General features: G+C 58.8%; 2 protein-coding genes across 9 annotated transcripts in view; one reads left to right on the plus strand and one right to left on the minus strand.

Annotated features, from left to right (window-relative positions):
• Positions 1–4,283, plus strand: part of ACAD9 (acyl-CoA dehydrogenase family member 9) — a 48,862-nt gene extending 44,579 nt beyond the window's left edge. For all 3 annotated transcript variants that reach the window (XM_044934271.1, XM_044934272.1, XM_006078862.3), the window contains exons 12-18: positions 428–556; positions 1,508–1,587; positions 2,003–2,129; positions 2,318–2,395; positions 2,831–2,959; positions 3,537–3,609; positions 3,904–4,283. In XM_044934271.1, coding sequence (XP_044790206.1) covers positions 428–556; positions 1,508–1,587; positions 2,003–2,129; positions 2,318–2,395; positions 2,831–2,959; positions 3,537–3,609; positions 3,904–3,925 — 638 coding nt within the window. In that variant the 3' untranslated portion in view covers positions 3,926–4,283. The remainder of the gene's footprint in view (positions 1–427; positions 557–1,507; positions 1,588–2,002; positions 2,130–2,317; positions 2,396–2,830; positions 2,960–3,536; positions 3,610–3,903) is intronic.
• The window catches only part of CFAP92 (cilia and flagella associated protein 92 (putative)), a 37,297-nt gene continuing 14,229 nt past the window's right edge, over positions 2,402–25,469 (minus strand). For 4 of the 6 annotated variants that reach the window (XM_044934269.2, XM_025272442.3, XM_044934268.2 and 1 more), the window contains 9 exons: positions 22,879–23,025; positions 17,124–17,308; positions 15,126–16,024; positions 12,722–12,916; positions 11,659–11,950; positions 6,446–6,610; positions 5,873–6,073; positions 5,652–5,802; positions 2,402–3,208 (listed from right to left, as the gene is read on the minus strand). In XM_044934269.2, coding sequence (XP_044790204.2) covers positions 3,003–3,208; positions 5,652–5,802; positions 5,873–6,073; positions 6,446–6,610; positions 11,659–11,950; positions 12,722–12,916; positions 15,126–16,024; positions 17,124–17,308; positions 22,879–23,025 — 2,441 coding nt within the window. In that variant the 3' untranslated portion in view covers positions 2,402–3,002. The remainder of the gene's footprint in view (positions 3,209–5,651; positions 5,803–5,872; positions 6,074–6,445; positions 6,611–11,658; positions 11,951–12,721; positions 12,917–15,125; positions 16,025–17,123; positions 17,309–22,878; positions 23,026–25,469) is intronic. The other 2 variants (XM_044934266.2, XM_044934270.2) reach the window with 2 other exon arrangements.

The following is a 25,469-nucleotide window of genomic DNA, read 5'->3' on the forward strand; positions in this document are numbered from 1 at the left end:
ACCCCGGGACACCGCTGGGAGCAGAGCGGCAGAGGGACAGAGCCCTGCTGGTCTCCTGGTGGGCTTTGTGCCAGGCTGTCACCAGCTGACTGCTGATGACAGTGAAAGGAGAAAAGTATAACTCCACACCCACCGGAAAGAGCGGCGGGGCTGCCTTGGGAAGGCCTGCCTTGTTGTAGCTTACGGCCTTTCTATGTCTCGGTATCAGAATTGCCTTTCCTGAGTATTTGGCCAAGGCAAATACCAACGTTTCCTGTGTTTTTTGTCTTGGGCGGCCCGAGAAGTCAGTTTGGGGCCACCAGTGAGATGACCAGCAGGGCCCCTCCCCGGGCCGGGGTGGCCCCGTCTGGAAGCGCAGCTCTGCACCTAGGCCTCCCCGTGCGGCCCGCCGGCGGCCTGTGCTGACTTTGCCCCACATCCACGGCAGGTGTTCAGCTCCGAGGGTGCCTGGACATGCGTGAGCGAGGCACTGCAGATCCTCGGCGGCTCGGGCTACATCAGGGACTACCCGTACGAGCGCTTGCTGCGCGACAGCCGCATCCTGCTCATCTTCGAGGTGAGCGCGCTCTGCCCGCCAGCGCGAGCCCCTCCCACCTGCCTGAATGCCCCTCGGCAGGGGGCGTGGGGGGTCTGCGCCTCCCCGGGTCCCCCCGAGGGTGCGCCCGGGGAATCCGCTGCCGTGAGCTCACAGGCTGCCCAGGACTGCTCTCCCGAGGCCCCTCCCCTGCCAGGACGTGGCGGTCCTCCGTGGCTGGCAGGGTGGTCAGTGGGGGTGCAGGGCCCTCAGTGTGAAGCCCAGACTGCCCGGGATGGGCTCGGGTCAGCCTGGAGGCCACCCTGCTCCCGCCTCCTCTCCCGGAGGAGCCTCTCCTGAGGACAGCCCAGCAGTGTGGCCTCAGTCCAGCCCCACCCCTCTGGCCCATGTGCCACCAAGCGTGCCAGGCAAGCCACCACCCAGACTGCCTTCCCGAGGACCCACAACTAAGGGTGCTGGGGACTCAGGCCCCATGGGTGTTGACACCCGCTGCTGGGGAACAGCCAGCTTCTTCCCAGAGGAGCTGGGCCTGGACCAGAGTGGCCTCCGAGCGCTTGCTGTACACTCGGTCAAGCATCCCTTGCCACCCGGGGCAAGCTGCCTCTCCCTTAAAGACACAGTCAGGGGAAAGGTGTGACCCCTGCAGGGTAGTTGTGCGGGGGCAGGGCCCCCGGGGGGCTACAGTCACGGGATGGGGCAGGGCCCCCGGGGGGCTACAGTCACGGGATGGGGCAGGGCCCCCGGGGGGCTACAGTCACGGGATGGGGCAGGGCCCCCGGGGGCTACAGTCATGGGATGGGGCAGGGCCCCTGGGGGGCTACAGTCACGGGATGGGGCAGGGCCCCCGGGGGGCAGTAGCCTGCCTATCCCCCGGGCCCCTGTGATAGCCCTGCTTCCCGAGGGTTAGCAGGCAGCAGCATGGCCTAGGTGGCCCCTGGGGGTGGCCTCTGACTTGGATAATGTCGGCTCCAGGGAACCAACGAGATCCTCCGCATGTACATCGCCCTGACGGGCCTGCAGCACGCCGGCCGCATTCTGACCGCAAGGGTCAAGTAAGTACCATGTCCACCGTCTACCCCCCGGGTCCCCCTGCCCAGCAGATGCCTGTGCTGGAGCAGCCAGAGGAGGGGACTGCCCCTTCCCAGGACGGGGGTGCAGCCTGGTGGGACTCAGCTCACTCCTGGGCTGCAGGGGAGGTGGGGCGGGGCTTGGGGGACGGCTGCCCGGGAAGCTGCCAGGGTCCTGCCCTGAGGTCACCCTGCCATCCACCTCCGTGGCTTTTACAACCAGATCAATGAGGTAACCCTCAGACAGTCACTCTGGCATCTCCTCTGGCTGCTCCCAACGAGCGGGCCAGGGGAGGGGCAGGGCCCAGATGTAATCTGGAGCCGCCATGGGTGCCCTGAAGCCGTGGGCAACAGGAGCTGGTCTCAGGGCCCCAGCTCATGGGGCCTGTGCTCTCTGCAGGGAGCTCAAACGGGGCAACATGACTACCATCATGGAGACCGTCGGCCAGAGGCTTCGGGACTCCCTGGGCCGCACAGTGGACCTGGGACTGACTGGGAAGCTTGGAGTTGTGCACCCCAGCCTTGCGGTGAGTGGGCCCAGCAGGGAGCCAGCCCCCCGTCGGTATGTCTGTCCCAGAAGAAGTGTGGCCGGGGCACTGGGGAGGATCAGTCGGTCCACGGGACCCCAGGTGGCCCTGTCTCCACCATCGCAGTGGCAGGAGGGCCTGGGCACACAGTGGGCAGTGCCGAGCTGAGCCCTCCGCTGGCCCAGCAGGACGGCGCCCACAAGCTCGAGGAAAACGTGTACTACTTTGGCCGCTCTGTGGAGACCCTGCTGCTTCGCTTCGGCAAGGTACCTGGGGCAGGGAGGCCGGCAGGCTAGCGTCTGAGCCAACATCCAGCGAGTGTCCACCTTGGGCACCAGGCCTGGAAGGCAGGCCTCGTCACCTTGGAGGGCTGGGGTGTGGAGCGGGGCTGGCCGTGGCTGCCTGCCCTGTGGGCTATTCAGCTCGCCAGAGGCAGGGGTGGAGGAACCCTGCCAGGGGCACCTTCCAGTTGGCGAGAGGCCCCGAGGCCAGGAGGGGCAGCCCCATGTGGCCCTGGGTCTTGAGAGCTGATCCGTGGCTGCTGTGGCTGAAGTGATGGAGCTCCGGCCTCTGGCCTCGGCCAGGCTGTGGGACGTGTCTCCGCCCACGTTTGGGGTGTAGAGTGAGGCGCAGAGGTGGGCCCCGGTGAGGACTGTGGGGCAGGGGCCCCAGGGGCCACGCCTCCCGCACTGTGTTCCCAGACCATCGTGGAGGAGCAGCTGGTCTTGAAGCGAGTGGCCAATGTACTCATCAACCTGTACGGGATGACGGCCGTGCTGTCTCGGGCCAGCCGCTCCATGCGCCTGGGGCTGCGGGACCACGACCACGAGGTGAGCCCCCCGCCTGGGCCCACAACAGTGCTGCGGCTTCACCTCACTGTGCTTTACTGGGGCCTGCGGGGTGGGGGGGTGTGGGCCCATGTCCTGGTGGGGTGAGCGTGCGGTGCCCTCCAGACGACCTGGAGCCAGGGGAGGTTGGCGGCGTTGCCGAGCTGTGGCCATGACAGGGGCTGGTGCTCTCAGCTCCAGCGGGCGGTCTGTGCTGCTCAGGACACAAGGCTGCTGCCTTCTGCCTTCCTGCTGGAGAGAAGAGGGGGTGACGGCCGGGGTCCCAGGCCAGGCTTTCTCTCCCTCTGTGTCCGCACGCATCTGGACGTGCTCTGGCCCACGGCTTCGGGGTCGGGACACCCTCGTGCCAAGGAGGTGTTGAATCACCCCCCCGGACACAGGGCTCGTTAGAACCTAAAGCCACGGCTTCTGAGCCCAGCTGCCTGACCCGTCAAGGTGCCAGCCTGGGCCGACAGACGGAGGTCTTGGGAGTGCAGAGGTCGGGCTCCAGGGTGGGGCTGTGCTAAGCCCAGACTGCAGGGCCCCCGGCAGTCATCCTCGGGGATGTTGGTTCTGGCAGGTTCTGTTGGCCAACATCTTCTGCTCAGAGGCTTATCACCAGAATCTCTTCACCCTGTCTCAGCTGGACAAGCGTGAGTGGGTGCTGGGCTTGAGGGGCGGGGGGACCAGGCGCCTGCTGAGCAGCAGAGGGGACGGCACGTGCTCCGGGCACCGTGGGCACGGGCACCGTGGGCACGGACGCCGAGGTCGCGTGCGCCGCAGGGAGACGCCTGCGCCGCCGGGGCCCCTCCCCGCACTCCCTGAGCCCAGAGGCCCCTCCCCGCTGGGTGCTGCTGCCTCCGGGGCCCCCACAGGGTGAGCTGTCCTTGGACAGAGCGCTCCAGCAGCGGCCCTGCTGTCACGGCCCTCTCCTGTTTCCCGCGTAGATTCTCCAGAAAACCTGGATGACCTGGTCAAGAAGGTGTCCCAGCAGATCCTCGAGAAGCGGGCCTACGTCTGCACCCACCCCCTAGATCGGACGTCCTGAAGAGGGCCCGCGTCCCCACGGCCGCCGCCCTGGACACGCCACAGCGGCCCGAAGGCGGAGAACGTGGTTTATTACAAACCAACCGTTTCTCCTCTTCACCCGACCTGTGGGCACCGCTGCTGGATGTGTTCTTGGCCTGTGAGTGGACGCGGGGTAAGCATGGAGCTGCAGAGACTCGCCGGCTCGGGGGGCACCCGGAGGAGGCTGGCAGGCACAGGTCCCGGCATAGGGGCTACGTCTGTGAGGCCACACGTTCTCCAAGAAACAGCTCAAAAACTGCATACGTGTCGTTGGTTTTAATTTGGAGCAAAAGGCGCTTAAAACACGCACCAGGAAGCATTTAGCACAGCGTGTCTGCCCTTCGAGTGTGGGCAGTCTAGACATGCGTCTCTTCTGAGCCAGCCTTGAGTGGACAGAGCTTGGTCCTCAGGCCCACCGTCTGGGGCTGGCTTGCACGGCGCTTGGTCCTTGGCGTGAGGGCTTTGCGCTTCGGCGCCGGGCCTGCTCCAGTGATGCTGCTGGGGCAGCAGGGCTGTCCTGGGGCTCCTCGGCCTCTCCTCGAGCACGGCTGTGTCTCCGCCTACATGAGCGGCGTCTCCCCCGGCTCGAGCAGGGCCGTGTCCGGGCCCCAGTCTGCTCCTCGCTGACATCCTGTTCTGCATGCTCACCTGGCAGGCTTCAGGCACTGGTCTGGCTCCTGGGTGGTTTGTCCAGAAAGCTCACCCTCCACATTGTCTCGAGGCGTCCAGGCTCTCCTGCTCCCCTGAGGTGGAGTCACTGCCCGCCGGGGCGGCGGGAGCCACACAGGAGCGGCACTGGCTCGGGTGGGGCTGAGCGAGCGCCCAGAACCGTGACAGCCTCTCTCCCAAAGGTCCGACCTGGGGTTTCGTGAGGAAGTTGTTTCCAAAGCTGTGAGTGATTCGCAGGTGAGGCGCTCTGTCCAGGATGGAGAGCTTGTGTCTCCCGCGTGGAGCCGTCGGGAGGGGCTGGCCGCACGGGAGCCCACCCAGGGCCTGCTCCATCCCTGCAGTGTCCATGTCCACATCCCCTGCGGGGCTGTTCTCACCACGTGGAGGTGGGGGGAGCACGCGCCTGCCCATGCACCCAGGGACCTCATCCCAGAGGGGACGGAGAGCCGAGCTGGGCCTTCCCAGGCTGGGCCACCCCTGTGACCCTGGGCCAGGGACCCCCGACAGGGAGCGGGGGTGTCCTGCAGCCCAGAGCCTGGGGGTGCTGGCCCCCGGGGCGCGTCAGCACACACTCCTGGTGCAGGCTCCGTCGCCAGCTGCCCGTGGGTGCGCAGGAACAGAGGAGACCCGAGTTGCCCCGACCCATCCTCCTGGGCAGGGAGTCTGGCAAACCTAGTTGCCAGCTAGTCAGCTCTTTCCCTGAACAAAAGTTCTGGCTTTGTTAAGTCACACATTGTGGTCCCTTATGTACAAGAGGGTAACGAGGACACAGAGGGGTCATCGTGGCCCTTCCCCTTGGAGGGATGAGTGGCCGGGTCCGAGAGGGTCCCGGGGGGCCTCTGGAGGCAGTCGTGCCCTCTCACAGCTGAGAAGGCAGGCGCAGAGTGGAGCGGGGTGTACCACCCAGAGCCCGGCCTGCAGTCTGCCGGCCCTGCCGGGGCCAAGGCCCCACTCTCACCTGCCCTGGGCTTGGGTGCAGGCGGAAGCTCCAGGAACTCCGGCGGCCGTGTGTACAGGTTGAAGTCCTGGTGGCGCCGGTCCCAGCCCCACCTCTCCCGCCGCAACACCGGCTCCAGCAAGTTGGCGAACAGGGCCTTCTCCCTCCACTCCTGTGTCGGGCAGCAGCAGGTCAGGGGAGGCCCCGTGCACCCCTGCCCAAGCCCCGCTCTTGCCACCCACCTCCGTGGCAGCGCTGGTGGGTGGCAGCCGCAGGGGCCAGGTCGTGCCCATGCTGTGGAGACCCGCCGTCTGGAAGCCGCTGGGCGTGCGCCAGGCCTGGCGGGACTCCCTGCGGGCCCTCCTCTCCTCCTCCTCTGGGTCCAGAGGCCCCACCGTGGCTGACAGGTACTTCTGCGAGTATGTGAACCTCCTGCCCGGCTCCTGTGAACGAGCGCAGATGGGCGGGTATTGTGCCTGGGAGTGGGCCAGGCGCTAGGGCCCTGTCCCCTGGGTCAGAGGCTGCTCCTGAAGCATCCAGTGCTAGAGGGAAGCCTTGGCCCAGGCGTAACGGTTCTGCGAGAGCCAGGGGCCTGCGGCTGTTCACAGCCACACGCCGCTGGGACGGCATGGGGCCCCGGCTCCCGCTGTAGGAGGAGGGTTCACGTTTAGTGGGAACACGGCCGCTCCCCCTGCACCAAGATCCCCGCTGACAGCCGGCCACGGGGTCAGAAGAAGGAGCCCACTGGGTGTCCCACCATCCACCCGCCCACAGTGGGCACGCTGGCCTGCTCCGGGCCCGGCGCCGTCACTCACCTTGGCCATCTCCCGATACAGCTCCTTCTTGGCCAGCTCCACAGAGTTCAGGGTCTGGATACTGTAGTTATGCACGGTGTGCGTGTCCGGGGCCGAGACCCGTATCACCCTCGCTGCAGAGCTGGGAGGCTTCCTGCCGACCTGGGAGGCCGCTGAGATGTTTCTCTGGAGAAGGAGACGCCGGTCATCCCCCACACAGGGCGCCTCTGCAGCCAGCGGGTGTCGGCGAGGGGGCCTCTGGGAGGCGGCCACAGCCCCAGGTTCCCACGAGCAGTCTGGAGCCCGCCCAAAGCAAGAGACACCATCCCACCATCCACAGTGGAAATGAGCGGACTGCAGCGGGAGCCACGGGCTGGGCTCGCAGCCTAGTCTCGAGAGGCCTCGGCACATCTGCGAGCCACACAAGCGGGTGGGGGCCAGCGAGTGCCTCACGGCGGGGCATCACGTCCAGCGTCCAGCTGTGCTCACGGTGGGGGGCCCGGGTGCCCTGACCCGTCTGCACCGGGGAAAGGGCAAGCCCCCTGCTCAGCCTCACCCCAGGGCCGGCGGGTGGGTGACGACCCGACACCAGGGGTCCTGCCTGTGCTCCTGACCCAGGGTGGGAAGCGGACAGTCACCTGGGGGGTGCAGACAGCGGCTGCGACTTCGTCTGGGGGCCTGGGGCTCTCTGCTGGCCTGGGGCTGACGGGAGTGCCGGAGTCCCGACTGCCAGCCAGAGTGAGCAGTGCATGTCATGCGTAAGGCCATATGTGCAGCCAGATGGCTAGAAGGGACAAGACAAGAAGGTAGCATGAGGATTGCCGTCATTTAGCAACACCGGGTGAAGATGTGAGCGCTGTGAGACAGAAGCTGAGGCCAAGGCAACAGCGCCGGCTAGGAGAGCCTCGGGGCCGAGAGGAGGCAGGTGAGGGGGACACACTGCCGTGGCGACCACTGCAGAGCGAGCCGCGGGGCTGGGAGATCAGCCGCACAAGCTCCCGAAAGGCAGCCTCGGATAAGAGGCTGACCGTGAGGACCCAGAGCGCTGGCTAGGAAAGCCTCGGGGCCGAGAGGAGGCAGGTGAGGGAGACACACTGCCGCGGTGACCGCTGCAGAGTGAGCCGTGGGGCTGGGAGATCAGCCGCACAAGCTCCCCGAAAGGCAGCCTCGGATAAGAGGCTGACCGTGAGGACCCAGAGCGCGGAAGGTGGAAACGCGAGCAGCGGCACCGAGACAGGAGGGGCCGGAGAGAGGAAAGGCCGCAGAAACGGCGTCGGAGTCCACACGGAGGGTGCGGGTCTGGACACAGGATTAAAGGCCCGAGGGCAGGAAGGGCAGGAGGGGCCGCGCGAGCACGAGTCAGCGTCCCAGGGCGACGCGTGCCGTCACACACGGGCTCCTGCACGACCGGGAGGAGAGACGGTCTCCGGCTTCCAGCCTGCTGCTGTTTGACAATCCAGTCTCAAGATGAGCATGTGTAAATGAAGGCTGCGAGGGGGCGGGGGTGTGAAGTAAGTGACGGCCACGGAGGAGTATCGGGGCTTTTCCAAAAGACGGTGCATGACGGCTGCCTCGGGGCATCAGGGCATGCCCAGGAGCTGCAGCGGATTCCAGAAACACAGGTGGGGCCACGGCGCCACAGAACCAAGCTGCCAGAAGCCAGGCCGCTGCAGGAAACGCTCGCAGTGTGGGGCGATCCTGACCTCAGCCCATCCTCTGGTGAACCGAGGACCTAAGGGGACCTTCCAGCCCTGAACTCGGCGATGTGCTGACCGCACGGACATGGCCAGCGGGTTCATCTCACACAAAGGGAAGGAAGTGAGGAAGACTGGTGTCCGACCCTCTCCAGGAAAGGCTAGGCTTGACTCCAAGGCCGGGGGCCTCAGTGTACGGACTGTAAGGACGGGGGTAGGATGACACGGGGAGCCTGAGCCCTGAGCCCAGCTGCTCTGGCCCTGGTGTGGGGCTGGGGGCTGTGCAAGGCCGTCTCTCCTGGAGCCCTCGGCTTCTCAGTCCCTGATACCTTTACTGCCCCAGGAGGAGGGGGGTGAAGTACTGATCTGACCCTTGGCGGCTCTGCGTCCCCTCTGCCCCGCCCCCCCACCCAAGGGTTCGCGCGAGCCCCAGACCCCACAGGACTCTGAAAGGGATGAAATAAAAATGTGAAAAAGCACATGTGTACAGTGCCTTCCTTCTTTCCTTCATCTAACCTAGACAGAGAAATCTGTAACCATTACTGCACAAAGATGACCTCCTTCCTCCTACCTGATGGCTCGGCACGCTGCCCTGTCCCAAACCCATGCATAAAATAAACAAATAGACTGGACAGCCTGCGTGCAAGCGCCCTACCTGAATCCGCCACTGCACGCTGACCAAGGCACAACACTGCCTGTCACGCTGGACTCCAGCGGGCCATCGGCATCACATTCGACGAAGGGGGAGGAAAACCATGCCTCCTTTTGTCCCTCTGACCTCCCCGACTCGGCCGCGAAGCCCATCCTCGGGTGGGGGTCCGCACCGCCCGACAGCCCGGGAGGGAGCCTCTGCCTGGCACCAGAGTCCCGAGCGGCGTGTCAAGGCCTCGAGGACTCACGTGGCCTCCCGCATCCGGGGGCTGAGGTTCCCCACTGCAGCCTCCCTCAGCCGGGCTGCTGCGGCCCCGCCTGGGGTGAGTCTGGAGGGCAAGGCTTGACAGGGAAGAAGTGGGGAGATGCACGCCCGGGGCTGTTGGCTCGGGCACACCCCTGTGGAAGGCACAGCTCTGGAAGCCCACCTGCCCTGAGGCATTGCTTTGCCCAGGGCACCCGAGGCGGGCAAGGGAAGGTGCTGCCATCCTGTGGACACTTCCTGGAGCTGCAGCTGGACAACCGGTGCTTCCTGGCACCCCGCATTCATAAGGCCGGTGGGGGGCAGGGGGCGGGGCCTGGCAGCCATCCGAACACAGCCCGCTTTCAGGAAGCCGCAGGCCACAGGGCCGGTCCCCTCACACCACTCTTGGAGGGAAGGAAAACGGGGAAAAAAGAAAAAAGTCTGCACACCTCCAGCACAGGAAAAGCAGCTCGGCATCCTTCATGACGGCAGGCGTGCCACTCAAAACAGCAATGAGAAGCAACCCCAGCAGTCCCCATGGCCCAGCCTCAGGCCCACAAGAGCGGTACACGCGGACGGGGCTGGAGGCACGGCACCCACCCGCGAGGCCGTCACTGGGAATGCACACTGGCCACAGCCAGTCCAAGGGACAGGCTCCCCAGACCCCTGCAAGGAAGAAAGGGGAAAAAAAACAAAACAACCTATTGAGACGGGCTATACCTGGGATCTGACATGCCACACCTGGGCCTGGATCCCGAGAAAACTGTCCAGTTTGAACTCGACAGAGGCACCCCAGCATTCACCACGGCGCTACGTACAACAGTCAAGACACAGGTACAAGTCTCCACCGACCGATGAGCGCAGAAACCACACGTGGTCCCTCTAGAGGATGGACAATTGAGTACTCAGCCATAAAACCCGCCACTGAAAGTGTTTGATTATGCCAGTGGTAGCCACAGGGCTGGACCTTGAAGGATCACATGGTATGTCAAGTCAGCCAGGCATAGCATACGATTTCCATTCGAGCAACATGGAAAGAGAGATCAAAATGACTAGTAAGCAGAAACTCCCAGCTTTCCAACACAGAGTTTCAAAAGGGCACCTTGAGTGGCCAATATGAATTCGGAGTTGAAGATTAACATATACGGAGAAATCTGCACTTCTAATAGATAATCCAGGATCAAGGACCTGAAGTTCAGCACAGGGAACTATTCTTGTCCTTCTGAAATAACCCCTATAGCTAAAGAATCCCAGAAGAATAGCTATACTGTACATATACGTCGTAACTAAAGCAGGTGGTTTTACGCCGACAACAAGCATTATTTTTCAAATGGATTATACTACCACATAGCAACAGCGCGAAATTAAAGGGAAGAAGGGAAAGTCGTGTTTAGTTTACTCCCTCTGACCTCTCTGGCCCCGGCTGGCAGTCCGTCCCTGGAACCTGCCCAGCCCGGACTCCTTGGCGGGACTGTGGGGGCCGCAGCGCTAACGGCGTCCGACCGCAGCAGACATGAGAAGGCTCCTGTGGCCGCGGGAGAGTCCCAGCCTGATGCGGGGGCTCTGCACGCCCAGAAAACTCCTGAGAGACCGAAGGTGTGATCCAAGTGCACTGACAAGGAGTGGATTTTGTGGACCTTAGTATTAGTTACATCTTAGTATAAATAGGAAAAATTAAATAATGGTTGGGCTTCAATTCGTGATCTTAATATGAATAGATATCTAAAAGTATTTTAAAGTAGCAATTCCTAAGACATTAAAAAACAAATAGGGAAAATGTTTTAAAACAAAAAGTAAAAAATTGAACTAGTGAATTAGGTAAACAGTAAAAGTAGATTGGTAAATAACCCAAGAAGTGTTTCTTTTGGGAAAAGCTAAGAAGGTGAACATGAGTCTGAGTGAACTCCGGGAGTTGGTGATGGACAGGGAGGCCTGGCGTGCTGCGATTCATGGGGTCTCAAAGAGTCAGACACGACTGAGCGACTGAACTGAAGAAGTGAACACCAGTGTAAAGAAACAACCTCCTTGTTGCTTTTCATAAAGAGCTCATGGATATAAAAGTTACAAACTTCTGAAAGATGTTTTTTCACTAGAGGAGGGGCAGGGGCCAGGGCAGTGGCTCTGCCCACACTGACCAGAGGCCTACACAGAGTTGAAGGCATCACAGACGGTAGTGGGTTTTAAGCCCCTTTGGTTGGTACCAGTTACCAAGAGAGGTCCTTGACCATCAGACCACATGCACCTGTCTCTCCATCTCACCAGCGTCCCGGTCTCCCGTTCTCTTCCTGTCTACTCGCGTTTTCTAACACAGATTACTTTATCTCCTGTGTTGCTTAGACATGACCTTGGCAGCTTAAGCAAGGTATTACACACACACAGTTCTTTCTCTATGGTGAACTCAGTGGCCAAAGGAAAAGAAACAGCTTAGAGTGTTTCTTTCCCCCTTTGAGGAAGGATGAGCTCTGCCAGGGCCAGAAGGAAGGCGGAAATGTGCAACCTGGCATGGCTGTGCCCTTCACCGAGCACTGCCTGGCCTGGGGTCCCCGGGCAGGAGAATCCACACAGGCCAGAGGCTGGCTGTCCCGCACAGCCCGCTACACGGCCCCGGTCCGGGAAGGCTCGCAGCCAGCAGGGGGACCGCCTACCTGAATCAGGCTCGCCTTCTGGTCCCTGCTCTTCAGGATCACGTTGCTCCGCCACCGCAGGTACTTCTCCTGGTGGGAGTGGATCTGTGACGCCAGGGTGGACTTCCGGCTCTGGAAGGCCTCGAGACTCGGGGCAGGGGCCACAGCTAGCAGCTTCTGCTCTGTGAGGTCTCCCTGGGACAAGGGCATCCCAAACTCCTGGCTCAGCTCCTTGATCATGGCCGAGGAGGGCAGCAGGTCTCCCGTGATCACCTCCCTGAGCCTGGAGCTGTAACGGCAGATGCAGTAGATCCTGGAAAGCAGAAGTGCCCCCGCTCAGCCTCACCCACCTGGCACTGCAGATCTGAGCACCCCCATCTTAGCAGAGGAGGGCAGAGAGCTGACCCCAGGTCACACAGCGCACGCAGGAGGTGTCAGATTCTGTCCGCTGTGCCCACAGGGGCAGGGCGAGGGAGGAGGCCTCTTTCCCAGGCCGCCCAGCCACCCGCCCACGTGCCGCTCCAGTTCTCTCTTCGGTTCTGCTGCTGCTGCTAAGTCGATTCAGTCGTGTCCGACTCTGTGCGACCCCATAGACGGCAGCCCACCAGGCTCCCCCATCCCTGGCATTCTCCAGGCAAGAACACTGGAGTGGGTTGCCATTTCCTTCTCCAATGCATGAAAGTGAAAGTGAAGTCGCTCAGTCGTGTCTGACTCTTAGCGAGCGACCCCATGGACTGCAGCCTACGAGGCTCCTCCGTCCATGGGATTTTCCAGGCAAGAGTGCTGGAGTGGGGTGCCATTGCTCTTCGGTTTAGGTGGCCTTATTGCCTACTTTGCATCAACCCCCGCCCCACTGTGCACAGAAGGTCCTCAATAGGCTGGCCAAAGGGGTTTGGGGCTCAGGGCTCCCTCCCGCCAGGGGAAGGGCACTAGGTACAGAGCCCGTGTCTGCGCAGCTGGAAGGATGGCACCCCAACAGGGGCACAGGGCCGCCCCGTGTTGCCCGGCCCTCCCCCTCCTTTAGGGCCGGCCGACTCCCGAGCCCGGGGACGCTGGGGAAGCCCGGCCGCGCGGCCGCCCGCACCTGCTCAGCGCCTGGAACGCCTGCGGCGGGACCGCTCTGCGCACGTAGAGCGCCGCTTGCTGCACCAGCTGCGCCAGCGGCCGGAACAGCCGCACGCGGTACAGGACCGTCTCCAGGTCGGCGTAGAGGCGCCGGCGGAAGCGCAGCTGCGAGTTGTAGAGCGCCTTGAAGGGCCCCTGTTCCGCCCGCGGGACCCTGCAAGGCGAGAGCGCGCCAGCCGGCTCCTGCCTCTGCCAGGGATGCTGGCGCGGAAAACGCCGTGAACCAGACGGCTGGGGCCCAGCGCCCACCCCCGGCCCCTAGCCCTGCGTCCTCCCCGCCCCTCGCGCCCCCTGTCCCCGCCGTGTTGCTGCGTTCAAGGTCCTCCACCTCCTCGAACCCTGGGAGACTAGAGGCAGCCTGCGCCGCCCGCCGCGAGGGTCTGTGTGCCGGGCTGTGGGGGTGGTGCCCCTTTGCTGGTTGCCCTGTTCAGGTTTTTTTGCCCATTCTTCCACTGGGACGTCTTTATTGTTTGCTTATTCATTCACAGGCATTTCTACACACTCAAGAGTACTAGCTCCATACATTGCAAACACTTTTTCTCACTTTGTGGCTTCTTTTTATAGTGTCTTTGGATGAAGAGAAGTTATTCATTTTAATATAGCCAAAGATGTCCTTGTTATCCTTTATTCTAATACCTCTGTCTTATTTAAGAAGTCTTTATTCAGAGATCATGAATACGTCCTCCTATCTTATCTGAAAGCTTTACAATTTAGCTTCTTTAAAATAGATTTTTCTTCTACAAGAAAGGCAAGAATATACAATGAGGAAAACACTATCTTCAATAAGTGGTGCTGGGAAAACTGTGCAGCTACATGTCAAAAAATAAAATTAGTACATTTTCTCACACCATATACAAAATAAACTCAAAATTGATCACAGATCTAAATACAAGACCTGAAACCATAAAACTATTAGGAGAACAGTAACCTCTTTGACACTGGTCCTAGAAATATTTTTTTTTTGGTCTATCTCCCCTGGTGGCTCAGAGAGTAAAGAATCTGCCTATAATGCAGGAGACCTGGGTTTCATCCCTGGGTCAGGAAGATTCCCCTGGAGAAGGGAATAGCGACCCACTCCAGTATTCGTGCCTGGAGAATCCCATGGACAGAGGCGCCTGGTGGGGTACAGTCCATGGGGTCACAAAGAGTTGGACACGACTGAGGGATTAAACACAGACACACGCTCAGGCAAGGGAAACAGAAGGAAAGGTAAAGCAAATGGGACCTAATCAAACTTACAAGCTTTTCCACAGGAAAGGAAACCAGCAACAAAACATAAAGGCAACCTACTGATGGGGGAGAACGCTTGCAAAGTATGTATCTGATGAGGGGTTAATATCCAGTGTTATATCCAATATTAATCCAATATATGAAGAACCATGCAACTCCCCGTCAGAAAACCAGACAACCCAATTAAAAAATGGACACAGCACCTGAAGAGGCATTTTTCCAAAGAAGATACACACGTGGCCACCAGGCACAGGAAAATACGTTCAATATTATTAGTTATTAGGAAGATGTAACTCAAAACCACAAGGTAGCCCCTCACGCCCATCAGAACGGCTATCATCACAAAGACGAGAAGCAAAGCGTCGGCGAGGATGCGGAAAAGGGGAACCTGGGCGTGCTGACCGCTGAGGAAGACAGCATGGAGGCTCCAACTCTGAGATGATCCAGCAATTCCACTCCTGGATATTTAGCCAAAGAAAATGAAAACGATACTTTCAAAATATATATGCACCCCAATTCACAGCAGCCCAGGTGTGGCTGTTGTAAGTGCCCGTCAACAGATGAAAGGATAAAGGTGTGACCTATAGATACGCCAGAGTATTACACAGCCACGAAAGAGGACGAGATTCGGCCACGTGCTCCCAGACGGACGGGCCCATCTTGTGCTTCGTGATGTGAGTCAGACAAAGACGCACATGCCATGCTTTCACTTACGTGAAATTTGGATCTGAAAACCGAAATGAACCACCAAAAGACTGTTGTGGTGAAAGCTGAATAAGAAGAGACAGCTGCAGTCTAGTTAAAGCGTCAAGGCTCCATCACTCCCCGGTGGCTCAGTGGTGAGGAGCCCACCTGCCAGTGCAGGAGACTTGAGAGGTGTGGGTTTGATCCCTGAGTGGGGAAGATCCCCCGGAGAAGGGAATGGCAACCCACTCCAGTATTCTTGCCTACAGAATGCCACAGAGGAGCCTAGTGGGCTACAGTCCATGGGGTCACAAAGACTCAGATGCGGCTGAGCCTCACACACACATACACACGACCCTGAATCAACGGACGCCTTCCACCAGCGGCGACACTGAACCTGAGCTTGGCATCGAAAGCACCCTCCACCAGCCTGACAGGCGGCCACGTACCGGCTCTGGTGACGGGCCCACAGCCGCTGGAGGCCGTGGTCGGCCAGGCCCTCCAGGATGAGGAAGTGGACCTTCCCGTCCAGCAGGTGGACGCCGGTGAGCACGTCCAGGTCGGGCTGCTCCTGGGTCTTCACCCGGATCTTGAAGGTGGACAGGATCTGCTGGATGTCCTCCAATGGGTAGGAGTCCAGGGCCAGGGCCCTGGCGTTGATCATGGTGACGTCCTGCAGGAGGCTGTGCAGCAGGGAGAGCTGCCTGGACTCGAACACGAAGACCACACGGCCGAACCGGGAGAGTGCGGGGTCGGCGCCGCCCAGCCCGCCACGCAGCGGCACCGCCACATCCACACGCAGCTTCAGCAGGCAGCTGGCCTCCAGGTAGTCCCCCGGGGGCATCAGGCCGTGCGGCACGCCATCCCTGGGGCCCCGGGGCCCAGCCGCGTGCCTGCTCCTGCGGCCGTGGCCCAGGGGGGCGGCCCAGGGCTCGCAGCTGTGCACGGGGGCGGCCAGGTTCAGGTACTTGTGGCCGAGGAGGAGGTCGGCAAAGCTGACCTGCGCCACGCCATGCGGGTCCCACATCTTCTCCTGGGTCTCAAAGGGGTTGCTCTCCGTGTCTCTGGGGGAGATGAGGGCCTGGAGGTTGAGGTACGCGTCCAGGGGGTCCTCCCCAAACAGGGTGGGCTTGCGGGAATAGCTCTCGGGCTTGCAGTCCCGGTCGTGCACTTCCACCACCATGGGGGGCCCCTCCAGGTACTCCCTCAGGTCGCTGGGGTGCATGGCCCCCAGGAAGATGACGTTGGCGTCCTGGAAGTACACGTGGCTCCCGTGCGGCCGGCCCTCCGTGCGGTGTACCGGGGCCCCGGGGAACTGGTACCTGCAGTACACGGGGCTGCAGAGCCGCTGCGGACGGCGGCGCCGGGGTCACTCGTCCCCATCCCCCGCCCTCCAGGCAGCCCCCGCCCAGCGGCTCAGATCCCAGCGCCGCTGCGGACGGTGGCGCCGGGGTCACCCCTGTCCCCATCCCCCGCCCTCCAGGCGGCCCCCGCCCAGCGGCTCAGATCCCAGCGCCGCTGCGGACGGTGGCGCCGGGGTCACCCCTGTCCCCATCCCCCTGCCCTCCAGGCAGCCCCCGCCCAGTGGTTCAGATCCCAGCACCAGGCTCATCGCCCCCCACCCCCCATAACCGACAGCCCCTGTGGTCTTCAGTTCATCATCCACAAGCCTCAAGGACGGAGCCCGCTCTTCAGGCCACTGCGAGGACCCAGGGCCATGTGCAGGGCCCCGACCTGGCGGCTGGGAGGGCTCAGCGAGCCCCGAGGTCCCCCCACCATCCCCCGGGATGGCCAGTGCCACGCGGACAGGCCCCATGCCTCCTCACGTCCAGGGGCCAGGCACAGAGAAGGCGGAGAGGAGAGGCCTTCAGGACAGGGAACCCGCGTGTCCCAGACAGGCATGTCGGGGCGCTGGCACGGGTCACCCTGAGCATACAGAGCGCCCACACAGAACTGGGGTCTGGGTATAAGAGGCCTGGCAGGTGCAGGCCTGTGTCCACACGGAGACAGAGAAGCTTGCGTGCGCTAAGACTCCAGCATCAGAAGCTGCCCGTTTGCACAGTGTGTGGTCCGAACACACACCGCTGCTACCAGGGCACTGTTTAGTTTCCTGAAATAAAGGCCGACGCTGAAAGTATTTGACAATAATCCTGGGTGGGTTGGTATGGCTTTGCTGGTACCCAGAAGAAATAATGAAGACTTTCTGGAGAAATCCACTTCCAACTTCCAACCCTGGCCTCAGAGAATTCACACTGAGAGACCTCAGGCTGGGGGACTCCTGGCCCCAGGAACCTGACATCCTCCGGGCCTGGATGAGTGACCCTAAGTGCTGAGACAGGGCCGACGAGGGTACTTATCACCGGGGCCCTGGGGACGGGGGACGGCGGGTGAGGGGCGGAAGGCCGGGAAGGGCTGCTCCGACCCCAGCCAGCCCGGCTTGCGCTCACCTCTAGTTCCCTGATGGGCACGGGCTGCGACGGGAGGGAAGAAACGCACTTGATCTTTATGGTCATGGGGTTCAGATCCTGCTTCTGCTCTTCTGTCATGAGGGGAACCTCAGTTTTCAGCGTCAAGAAACAATCTAAGATGTTGGCCGACCTCCCGCTGCTGTGGCTCACGACAGACTGCCATCCTGAGGACAGACAGACAGGACAAGCTGATTCCCAAAGACAGCCCTGAGACCAGGACAGAGGGGCCGGGGAACCAGAGCGCCGAAGACAAAGTCAGACCTTGAGGAGGAAAACCCGAGATACCGGTCACAACTGGGGAACGCCCACAGGCACCACATCTGCACCCCTTTCTCCACTGAGGCCTCATAGGTTCCTGAAGAGGATTTAAGTGTGTGCCTTGTTAAAAATGCTCTCGTTTCTTTATTTTTGGCTGGGCTGGGTGCTGGGTCTTCACGGCCGCGTGGGTTTTTTCCTGCTTGCAGCTGAGCGGGGGCTACTCCCTGGTCGCGATGCCCCAGCTTCTCTCATCGCAGAGCAGGGGCTCTGGGCGCACGGCTTTCGGTAGTTGCGGCGTGTGGGCTCAGTCGTTACGGTTTTGCAGCAGTGTGACTGCAGAAAGGACGCAGGACCTGGCCTACTGCAGGGCACACTGGCTGGGAGGACACTTTTCTCCTAAAAGGGGCCCATACATCTCAGTGGGAGGAGATACTGGGGAAGGCGAAAAAAAAAAGCTAAGCCCCAGCTCTGCAAGCAGAGGGGCCTGGTTAGTTTCAAACCCTAGATCTGTTAGTCGCCGTGTGACCTACAAGCAGTCACATGCTCTTTGAGGCTCCATATCCTCGTGTGCAAGAGGGGCACAGATCCCGCCCATCTCAGGGTGAAGAGGATGATGCCGCCTTACGTGCAGGAAGGTGACGGACTCGTGGGCTCTGCTAGCACAGGGTCCGTGCACAAAAAGACTGATTTGCTTCTGTTCACGATGCTGGTAAGTATCTCGCACTCAAAGAGAGCAGCTGCTTCCAGAACAAGTCCTGGGCACAGACTGGGTATGTCTGTGGGGGCCACGGGCACCTCCTGGAGGACCCCTCCCTGCGCCCTTGTGACTCTCTGCAACAGACCAACCACTTAAGGCCATCGCCGATTATGACCTGTGTTCTAGGACTTCGTCAGCCTTTTCATAGAAGACCGCCCAGTTTAGGACTCTCCAGTGCAAGTTCATGGCACCCCACTCCAGTACTCTTGCCTGGAAAATCCCATGGACGGAGGAGCCTGGTGGGCTGCAGTCCATGGGGTTGCTAAGAGTCAGACATGACTGAGCAACTTCACTTTCACTTTTCACTTTCATGCTTTGGAGAAGGAAATGGCAACCCACTCCAGTGTTCTTGCCTGGAGAATCCCAGGGACGGGGAGCCTGGTGGGCTGCCGTCTATGGGGTCGCACAGAGTTGGACACGACTGACGCAACTTAGCAGCAGCAGCAGCAATGCAAGTTCAGCTCAGTTCAGTCGCCCAGTCGTGTCCAACTCTTTGCAACTCCATGGACCGCAGCACGCCAGGCCTCCCTGTCCATCACCAACTCCCGAAGTTTGCTCAAACTCAGATGTCCATTGCATCAGTGATGCCATCCAACCACTGTCGTCCCCTTCTCCTCCTGCCTTCAATCTTGCCCAGCATCAGGGTCCTTTCCAATGAGTCAGTTGTTCGAATCAGGTGGCCAAAGTATTAGAGTTTCAGCTTCGGCATCAGTCCTTCCAATGAACATTCAGGACTGATTTCATTTAGGATGGACTGGTTGGATCTCCTTGCAGTCCAAGGGGCTCTCAAGAGTCTTCTCCAACACCACAGTTCAAAAGCATCAATTCTTCGGCGTTCAGCTTTCTTCACAGTCCAACTCTCACATCCATACATGACTACTGGAAAAACCATAGCCTTGACTAGACAGACCTTTGTTGGCAAAGTAATGTCTCTGCTTTTGAATATGCTGCCTAGGTTGGTCATAGCTTTTCCTCCAAGGATCAAGCATCTTTTAATTTCATGACTGCAGTCACCATCTGCAGTGATTTTGGAGCCCAAGGAAATAAAGTCTCTCACTGTTTCCATTGTTTCCCCATCTATTTGCCATGAAGTGATGGGACCAGATGCCATGATCTCCGTTTTCTGACTGTTGAGTTTTAAGCCAACTTTTTCTCCCTCTCTTTCACTTTCATGAAGAGGCTCTTTAGTTCTTCTTCATTTTTTGCCATAAGGGTGGTGTCATCTGCATATCTGAAGTTATTGATATTTCTCCCGGCAATCTTGATTCCAGCTTGTGCTTCATCCAGCTCAGCATTTCTCATGATGTACTCTGCGTATAAGTTAAATAAGCAGGATGACAATATACAGTCCTGATGTACTTCTTTGCCGATTTGGAACCAGTCTGTAGTTCTATGTCCATTTCTAACTGTTGCTTCTTGACCTGCATACAGATTTCTCAAGAGGCAGGTCGTGTGGTCTAGTATTCCCATCTCTTGAAGAATTTTCCACAGTTTGTTGTGATCCACACAGTCAAAGGTTTTGGCGTGATCAAGAAAGCAAAAGTAGATGTTTTTCTGGAACTCTCTTGCTTTTTCAGTGATCCAACGGATGTTGGCAATTTGATCTCTGGTTCCCCCGCCTTTTCTAAAACCAGCTTGAACATCTCGAAGTTCACAGTTCACGTATTGCTGAAGCCTGGCTTGGAGAACTTTGAGCATTACTTTACTAGCGTGTGAGATGAGTGCAATTGTGCCGTAGTTTGAGCATTCTTTGGCATTGCCTTTCTTTGGGATTGGAAAGAAAACTGACCTTTTCCAGTCCTGTGGCCACTGCTGAGTTTTCCAAATTTGCTGGCATATTGAGTGCAGCACTTTCACAGCATCATCTTTTAGGATTTGAAATTGCTCAACTGGAATGCCATCACCTCCACTATTTTTGTTTATAGTAATGCTTCCTAAGGCCCACTTGACTTTTCATTCCAGGATGTCTGGCTCTAGGTGAGTGATCATAGCATCGTGGTTATCTGGGTCATGAAGATCTTTTTTGTACAGTTCTTCTGTGTATTCTCGCCACGTCTTCTTAGTATCTTCTGCTTCTGTTAGGTCCCTACCATTTCTGTATTGTGCTCATCTTTGCATGAAATATTCCCTTAGTATCTCTAATTTTCTTGACAAATCTCTAGTCTTTCCCATTCCATTGTTTGCACTGAACGCTGAGGAAGGCTTTCTAATCTCTCCCTGCTATTCATCTCCAATGCAAACACCTACTCAAAGCTGCATTCAGACGTTTCAGGCGGTGTCAGCCAGGATCCTGGGCAGCGGCTCAACCTCAGCACTTCTGACGCTTGGGGACAGGTGGTTCTCTGTCATGGGGACCATTCTGTGCATCATGGCACGTTCACAGCCTCCCAATGCCACCTGTGAGCACCGAACACACTTCACACAGCGCCACATATCCCCGGGGCAGACGCGCCGGAGGTGACAGCCGCTGTCTCACGGAGGGAACACGGCAAGAGCGAGTGGCCCCCGGCAGGCCTGTGCGCGGACAGCCGCTGCACTTGAACTTGACAGGGTCAGCCGCGTCGAGGGATCATCCGGGGACTCCAGCCGAAGAGCAGCGGGGCCAGTGTCCACACCACTCCTGCGTGGCGCGTGTGGTCGCTCCACTGTGCGGTAAAAGGAAGGGCCCACTCCAGACACAGAACCTTCGCTCACCACCAAGGTGCTCAATGCCTGTGGCCTAACCAGAAATTGAAGATGACCAAACATGATCGTGCTAGTTTGGGAAAGTGTTGTTTTTCACTCGTTCAGTCACATCCAAATCTCTGCGACCCCGTGGACTGCAGCACGCCAGGCCTCCCTGTCCATCACCAACTCCTGGAGCGTACTCAAACTCATGTCCATCGAGTCAGTGACGCGATCCAACCATCTCATCCTCTGTCATCCCCTTCTCCTCCTGCCCTCAATCTTTCCCAGCATCAGGGTCTTTTCCAGTGAGCCAGTTCTTCACATCAGGTGGCCAAAGTATTGGAGTTTCAGCTTCAGCATCAGTCCCTTCAGTGAATATTCAGGACTGATTTCCTTTAGGATGGACTGGTTGGATCTCCTTGCCATCCAAGGGACTCTTGAGAGTCTTCTCCACACCACAGATTAAAAGCATCAATCTCATGCTATTGTATTTTATGGGAAAAGCAGCCTACAGTTAGCTTGATGAGCCACGGCCATCTGCAGTTTGTGGCCACGACCGTGGCGTCGGTGCTGGGGGCAGGGGTCTCTGCTTCCCTTGCTGGAGGCACCTTGTGTGCGGCTGCCCCGTCAGCAGCCGTCCTGGCAAAGGAGCAGCCTCCTCACCAGCAGCCTGTCTGATCCCGCCGTGTGCGGGGCTCCCCGCAGAGCCGTTCACACACAGCATCTTTTGTGATCCTTTCTAGACCCCTGGGGGGAAGGGAGTCACTGTCCCCATTTCACAGATGAGGACACTGAGGCTCAGAGAAAGCAGGAGCCTGCAGGGCAGCGGCTGAGCCAGATTCACAGCCGGCACGCCACTCCTGCAGTCACGGCCATCGCGGCAGAGCTTACGGGGAGGGGAGCTCAGGCACCTCTCGGCTGGCCTGCCAGACATGCCCCTCCAGCAGGCGTGTCTTCAGTCGGGCGTCCCCCTCCCCTCACTGCAGTCAGGAGCCAGCCAAGCAGGTCCCCGGGGCCCACCCGCCTGGAGCAGCAGCGGTTCATGAAGCAGCGTGAACCCAGGACGCTGCCCCAGGCGGGGTCTCGGGGCGGCTGCATGGAGGCACAGTCCTTCTGGACAGGGCTCGGGCAGTGCATGAAGAGTCCCTGAAAACTCACTTTGGGTGGAATTGATCTTCAAAAATCTGTCTGGAAGTGCAAACTGAAAAGTTAAGAGTGTTTCCTCAAAACATATCAACATCAACCCAAGTGCCTATGGGAACAAGAATTTTCCCAGCATTCCTGAACCTGGAGAATGACCCTCTGAGTCTTCCTAAGCTTCTTCTTCAGATCACCCAGAAGACGGCGCTAGTTCACCATGATGGTCAAAAAACCCAGAGTGAACTAAGTCTAGGATTCCTTTCTCTGAAACAAGGGGGATTCCCTCCATGTTACCTTTTTAAGACAAAGATAATTTTACTCAATCAGCCAATTTTTTCCATCATCTAAACCCATGGACAGAATACCTATTTATTTTCAATCAAACCGAGTTTATAAATTGAGATGGATCTTGCAAAGCAAAAGACTCAAACCCTTGTTCTGCCCCTAAGCTGTGTGTCCTCAGGGAAGCTGTTTGACCTCTGAGTTCGGATTCCTCACTGAAAAAACAGTGACGATGAGAACCACGCCCTATTCCACCAGCACCACCAGTTCACTGGGTCAGAGTCGGTCCCGAGACGCGGCGGCAGGACGTAAACGCTGCTTACCCGTCCCCATTTCCTGTACTGGACGTCTGAGGAGCAGCATTCGCACAAAGCAGCGCTTTAGCAAACAAACCCGGGCCGTCTGCTACCCTCACGTTTGCTTGGACTTTGCCATCAGACCTGGGTTGGAATCCTGGGTTCGCTTGCTTGCTGTGGGATCCCGGCCGATGCGTGTGGCCTCTCTGTGCCTCCGTGTCCCGCCCTCAACAGTGAGGCTGCTCACCCCCGGTGTGTGGAGGTGGTGCTGGGTGGGGGCGCGGTCCCCGCGGCATCCCGTCATAGCCCACCTGCCGGGACTCCGGGCGCCTACCTGCCAGGAGAGGCAGGACCTCCAGCTGGATGGAAAAGCTGCCATGCTTTGCGGGGCCCGCCAGCCGCATATCCATGCCGTCCTCCCAGTGAGATGTCCTCCTCCTCCTCTGCGCCTTCCTCCTGCCATCTGACTCTTTCCGCTTAGCTGTGAGATCAGAGGAAGGGAAGAGCGTCAGGGAGGGCTCCCTGGAGTCAGAGGCTCCTGCCCCACCCCAGCGGAGTCCACCTGTGGAAAGCAGGAGGAAATGAGGGGGTGTCCTGGTCCCCCCACCCACCGCTGCGCAGAGCCTGCCGTGCCGACACCAGCCAGGGAAAACACCCAAGTCCTCCTCCACGTTGGCCCTCAACCGCGGCGCAGGGCTGACGGCTGGGCCCTGGGGCTGAGCCATCACAGTTCCAGAACCAGCTCCTTGCCTCCTATGGGCAAACGCCGTGACCAATCTGAGCCTCAATCCCCCTGTCTGTCAAAGAGAGGAGGGAAATGTCCATGAGAGGCTCAGCCAAGAACCCAGCTCAGATGACAGGACTCAGGTGCCGGGCGACTAAAACTGCAAGCTACTGGTTCTGTGGCGGAAAGACCGACGGGACCGACCACGCTGGGCAAACGCCCAGGAACAGGCACACAGAGTGGGGCGCGACAGGGGCCCGAGGGCGCGCTTCCAATCAGCGGGTGACTAAGGACACTGACTGTCCATGTGGAGGCAAATTAAACCACCCGGCACCTCATGCCATGTGCAGAATGAGTTGCAGACTGAAGGTGGAAAGGAAAAACTTCACAACGATTAGAAGGATACACGGGAGACTAGACTGCCGTCTGGATAAGCACAGGTTTCTAGACTGTTCCCCCGGGTACCAACTGGGGAAGAACAGGTGAACGCCTGCTGCGCGTGACAAGATAGCCCCCGTGTGGGAAACGGGGAGACACAGCCCAGCCTGTGGCGCTTCCAGTGCATGAACTACGCAGGATCATTCAAAAGACCCTAAAAAGTAAGGATTGGGATCAATAGGAAAAATCATTTCAACGCAACAGAAGAGCATAAATGAAGACACACGGATAGGGCGAGGACTCCCAGACGCTCCCGACCCCGCGGATCAGGAACTGGGCCCTGACCTGCCAAGTGAGGGTGACGCAGAGGAGAAGTGGCAATTCTCCATGCTGCCATCAGGAGGGCAAGGAGGTACAACCAAGACTACGCCAGCAGCATCTCCCGACGGACCAGCGAGCCTGTCCTACACCCGGGAACCCACAGGGCGGGCGCCCAGAGCCTCCTGCGTGTGCTGGAGCCCCAGCAAGGGCGGTCACCGCCGCTGGCAGCAATACGAAAGTGGTGACCACCAGATGGCTCGCAGCGAGGCCAGGAGCGGCAAAGAGGCCAGACTGGCATCAGTCAGTCAGTTTAGTTCCTCAGTTGTGTCTGACTCTTTGCAACCCCATGGACTGCAGCATGCCAGGACTCCCTGTCCATCACCAACTCCCAGAGCCTACTAAAACTCACGTCCATCGAGTTGGTGATGCCATCCAACCACCCCATCCTCTGTCGTCCCCTTTTTCTCCTGCCTTCAATCTTTCCGAGCATCAGGGTCTTTTCCAGTGAGTCAGTTCTTTGCATCAGGTGGCCAAAGGATTGGAGTTTAAGCTTCAGCATCAGTCCTTCCAATGAATATTCAGGACTGATTTTCTTTAGGATGGACTGGTTGGATCTCCTTGCAGTCCAAGGGACTCTCAAGAGTCTTCTCCAACACCACAGTTCAAAAGCATCAATTCTTTGGAGCTCAGCTTTCTTTATGATCCAACTCTCACATCCATACATGACCACTGGAAAAAATATAGCTTTGACTAGACGGACCTTTGTTGGCAAAGTAATGTCTCTGCTTTTTAATAAGCTGCCTAGGTTGGTCATAGCTTTTCTTCCAAGGAGCAAGTGTCTTTTAATTTCACGGCTGCAGTCACCATCTGCAGTGATTTTGGAGCCCAGGGAAATACAGTCTCTCACTGTTTCCATTGTTTCACCATCTACCCATGAACTGTTCATGGGGTTCTCAACGCAAGAATACTGAAGTGGTTTGCCATTCCCTTCTCCAGTGGACCACATTCTGTCAGACCTCTCCAACATGACCCGCCCGTCTTGGGTGGCCCCACACGGCATGGCTTAGTTTCATTGAGTTAGACAAGGCTGTGGTCCATGTGATTAGATGGATGATCCGCTGGATCACTGAAAAAGCAAGAGAGTTCCAGAAAAATATCTATTTCTTCTTTATTGACTATGCCAAAGCCTCTGACTGTGTGGATCACAATAAACTGTGGAAAATTCTGAAAGAAATGGGAATACCAGACCACCTGACCTGCCTCTTGAGAAATCTATATGCAGGTCAGAAAGCAACAGTTAGAACTGGACATGGAACAACAGACTGGTTCCAAATAGGAAAAGGAGTATATCAAGGCTGTATATTGTCACCCTGCTTATTTAACTTATATGCAGAGTACATCATGAGAAACCCTGGGCTGGAAGAAGCACAAGCTGGAATCAAAATTGCAGGGAGAAATATCAATCACCTCAGATATGTAGATGACACCACCCTTATGGCAGA

The sequence above is a fragment of the Bubalus bubalis genome, chromosome 21 (genome assembly GCF_019923935.1).
Source record: "Bubalus bubalis isolate 160015118507 breed Murrah chromosome 21, NDDB_SH_1, whole genome shotgun sequence".
Lineage (NCBI taxonomy): Eukaryota > Metazoa > Chordata > Mammalia > Artiodactyla > Bovidae > Bubalus > Bubalus bubalis.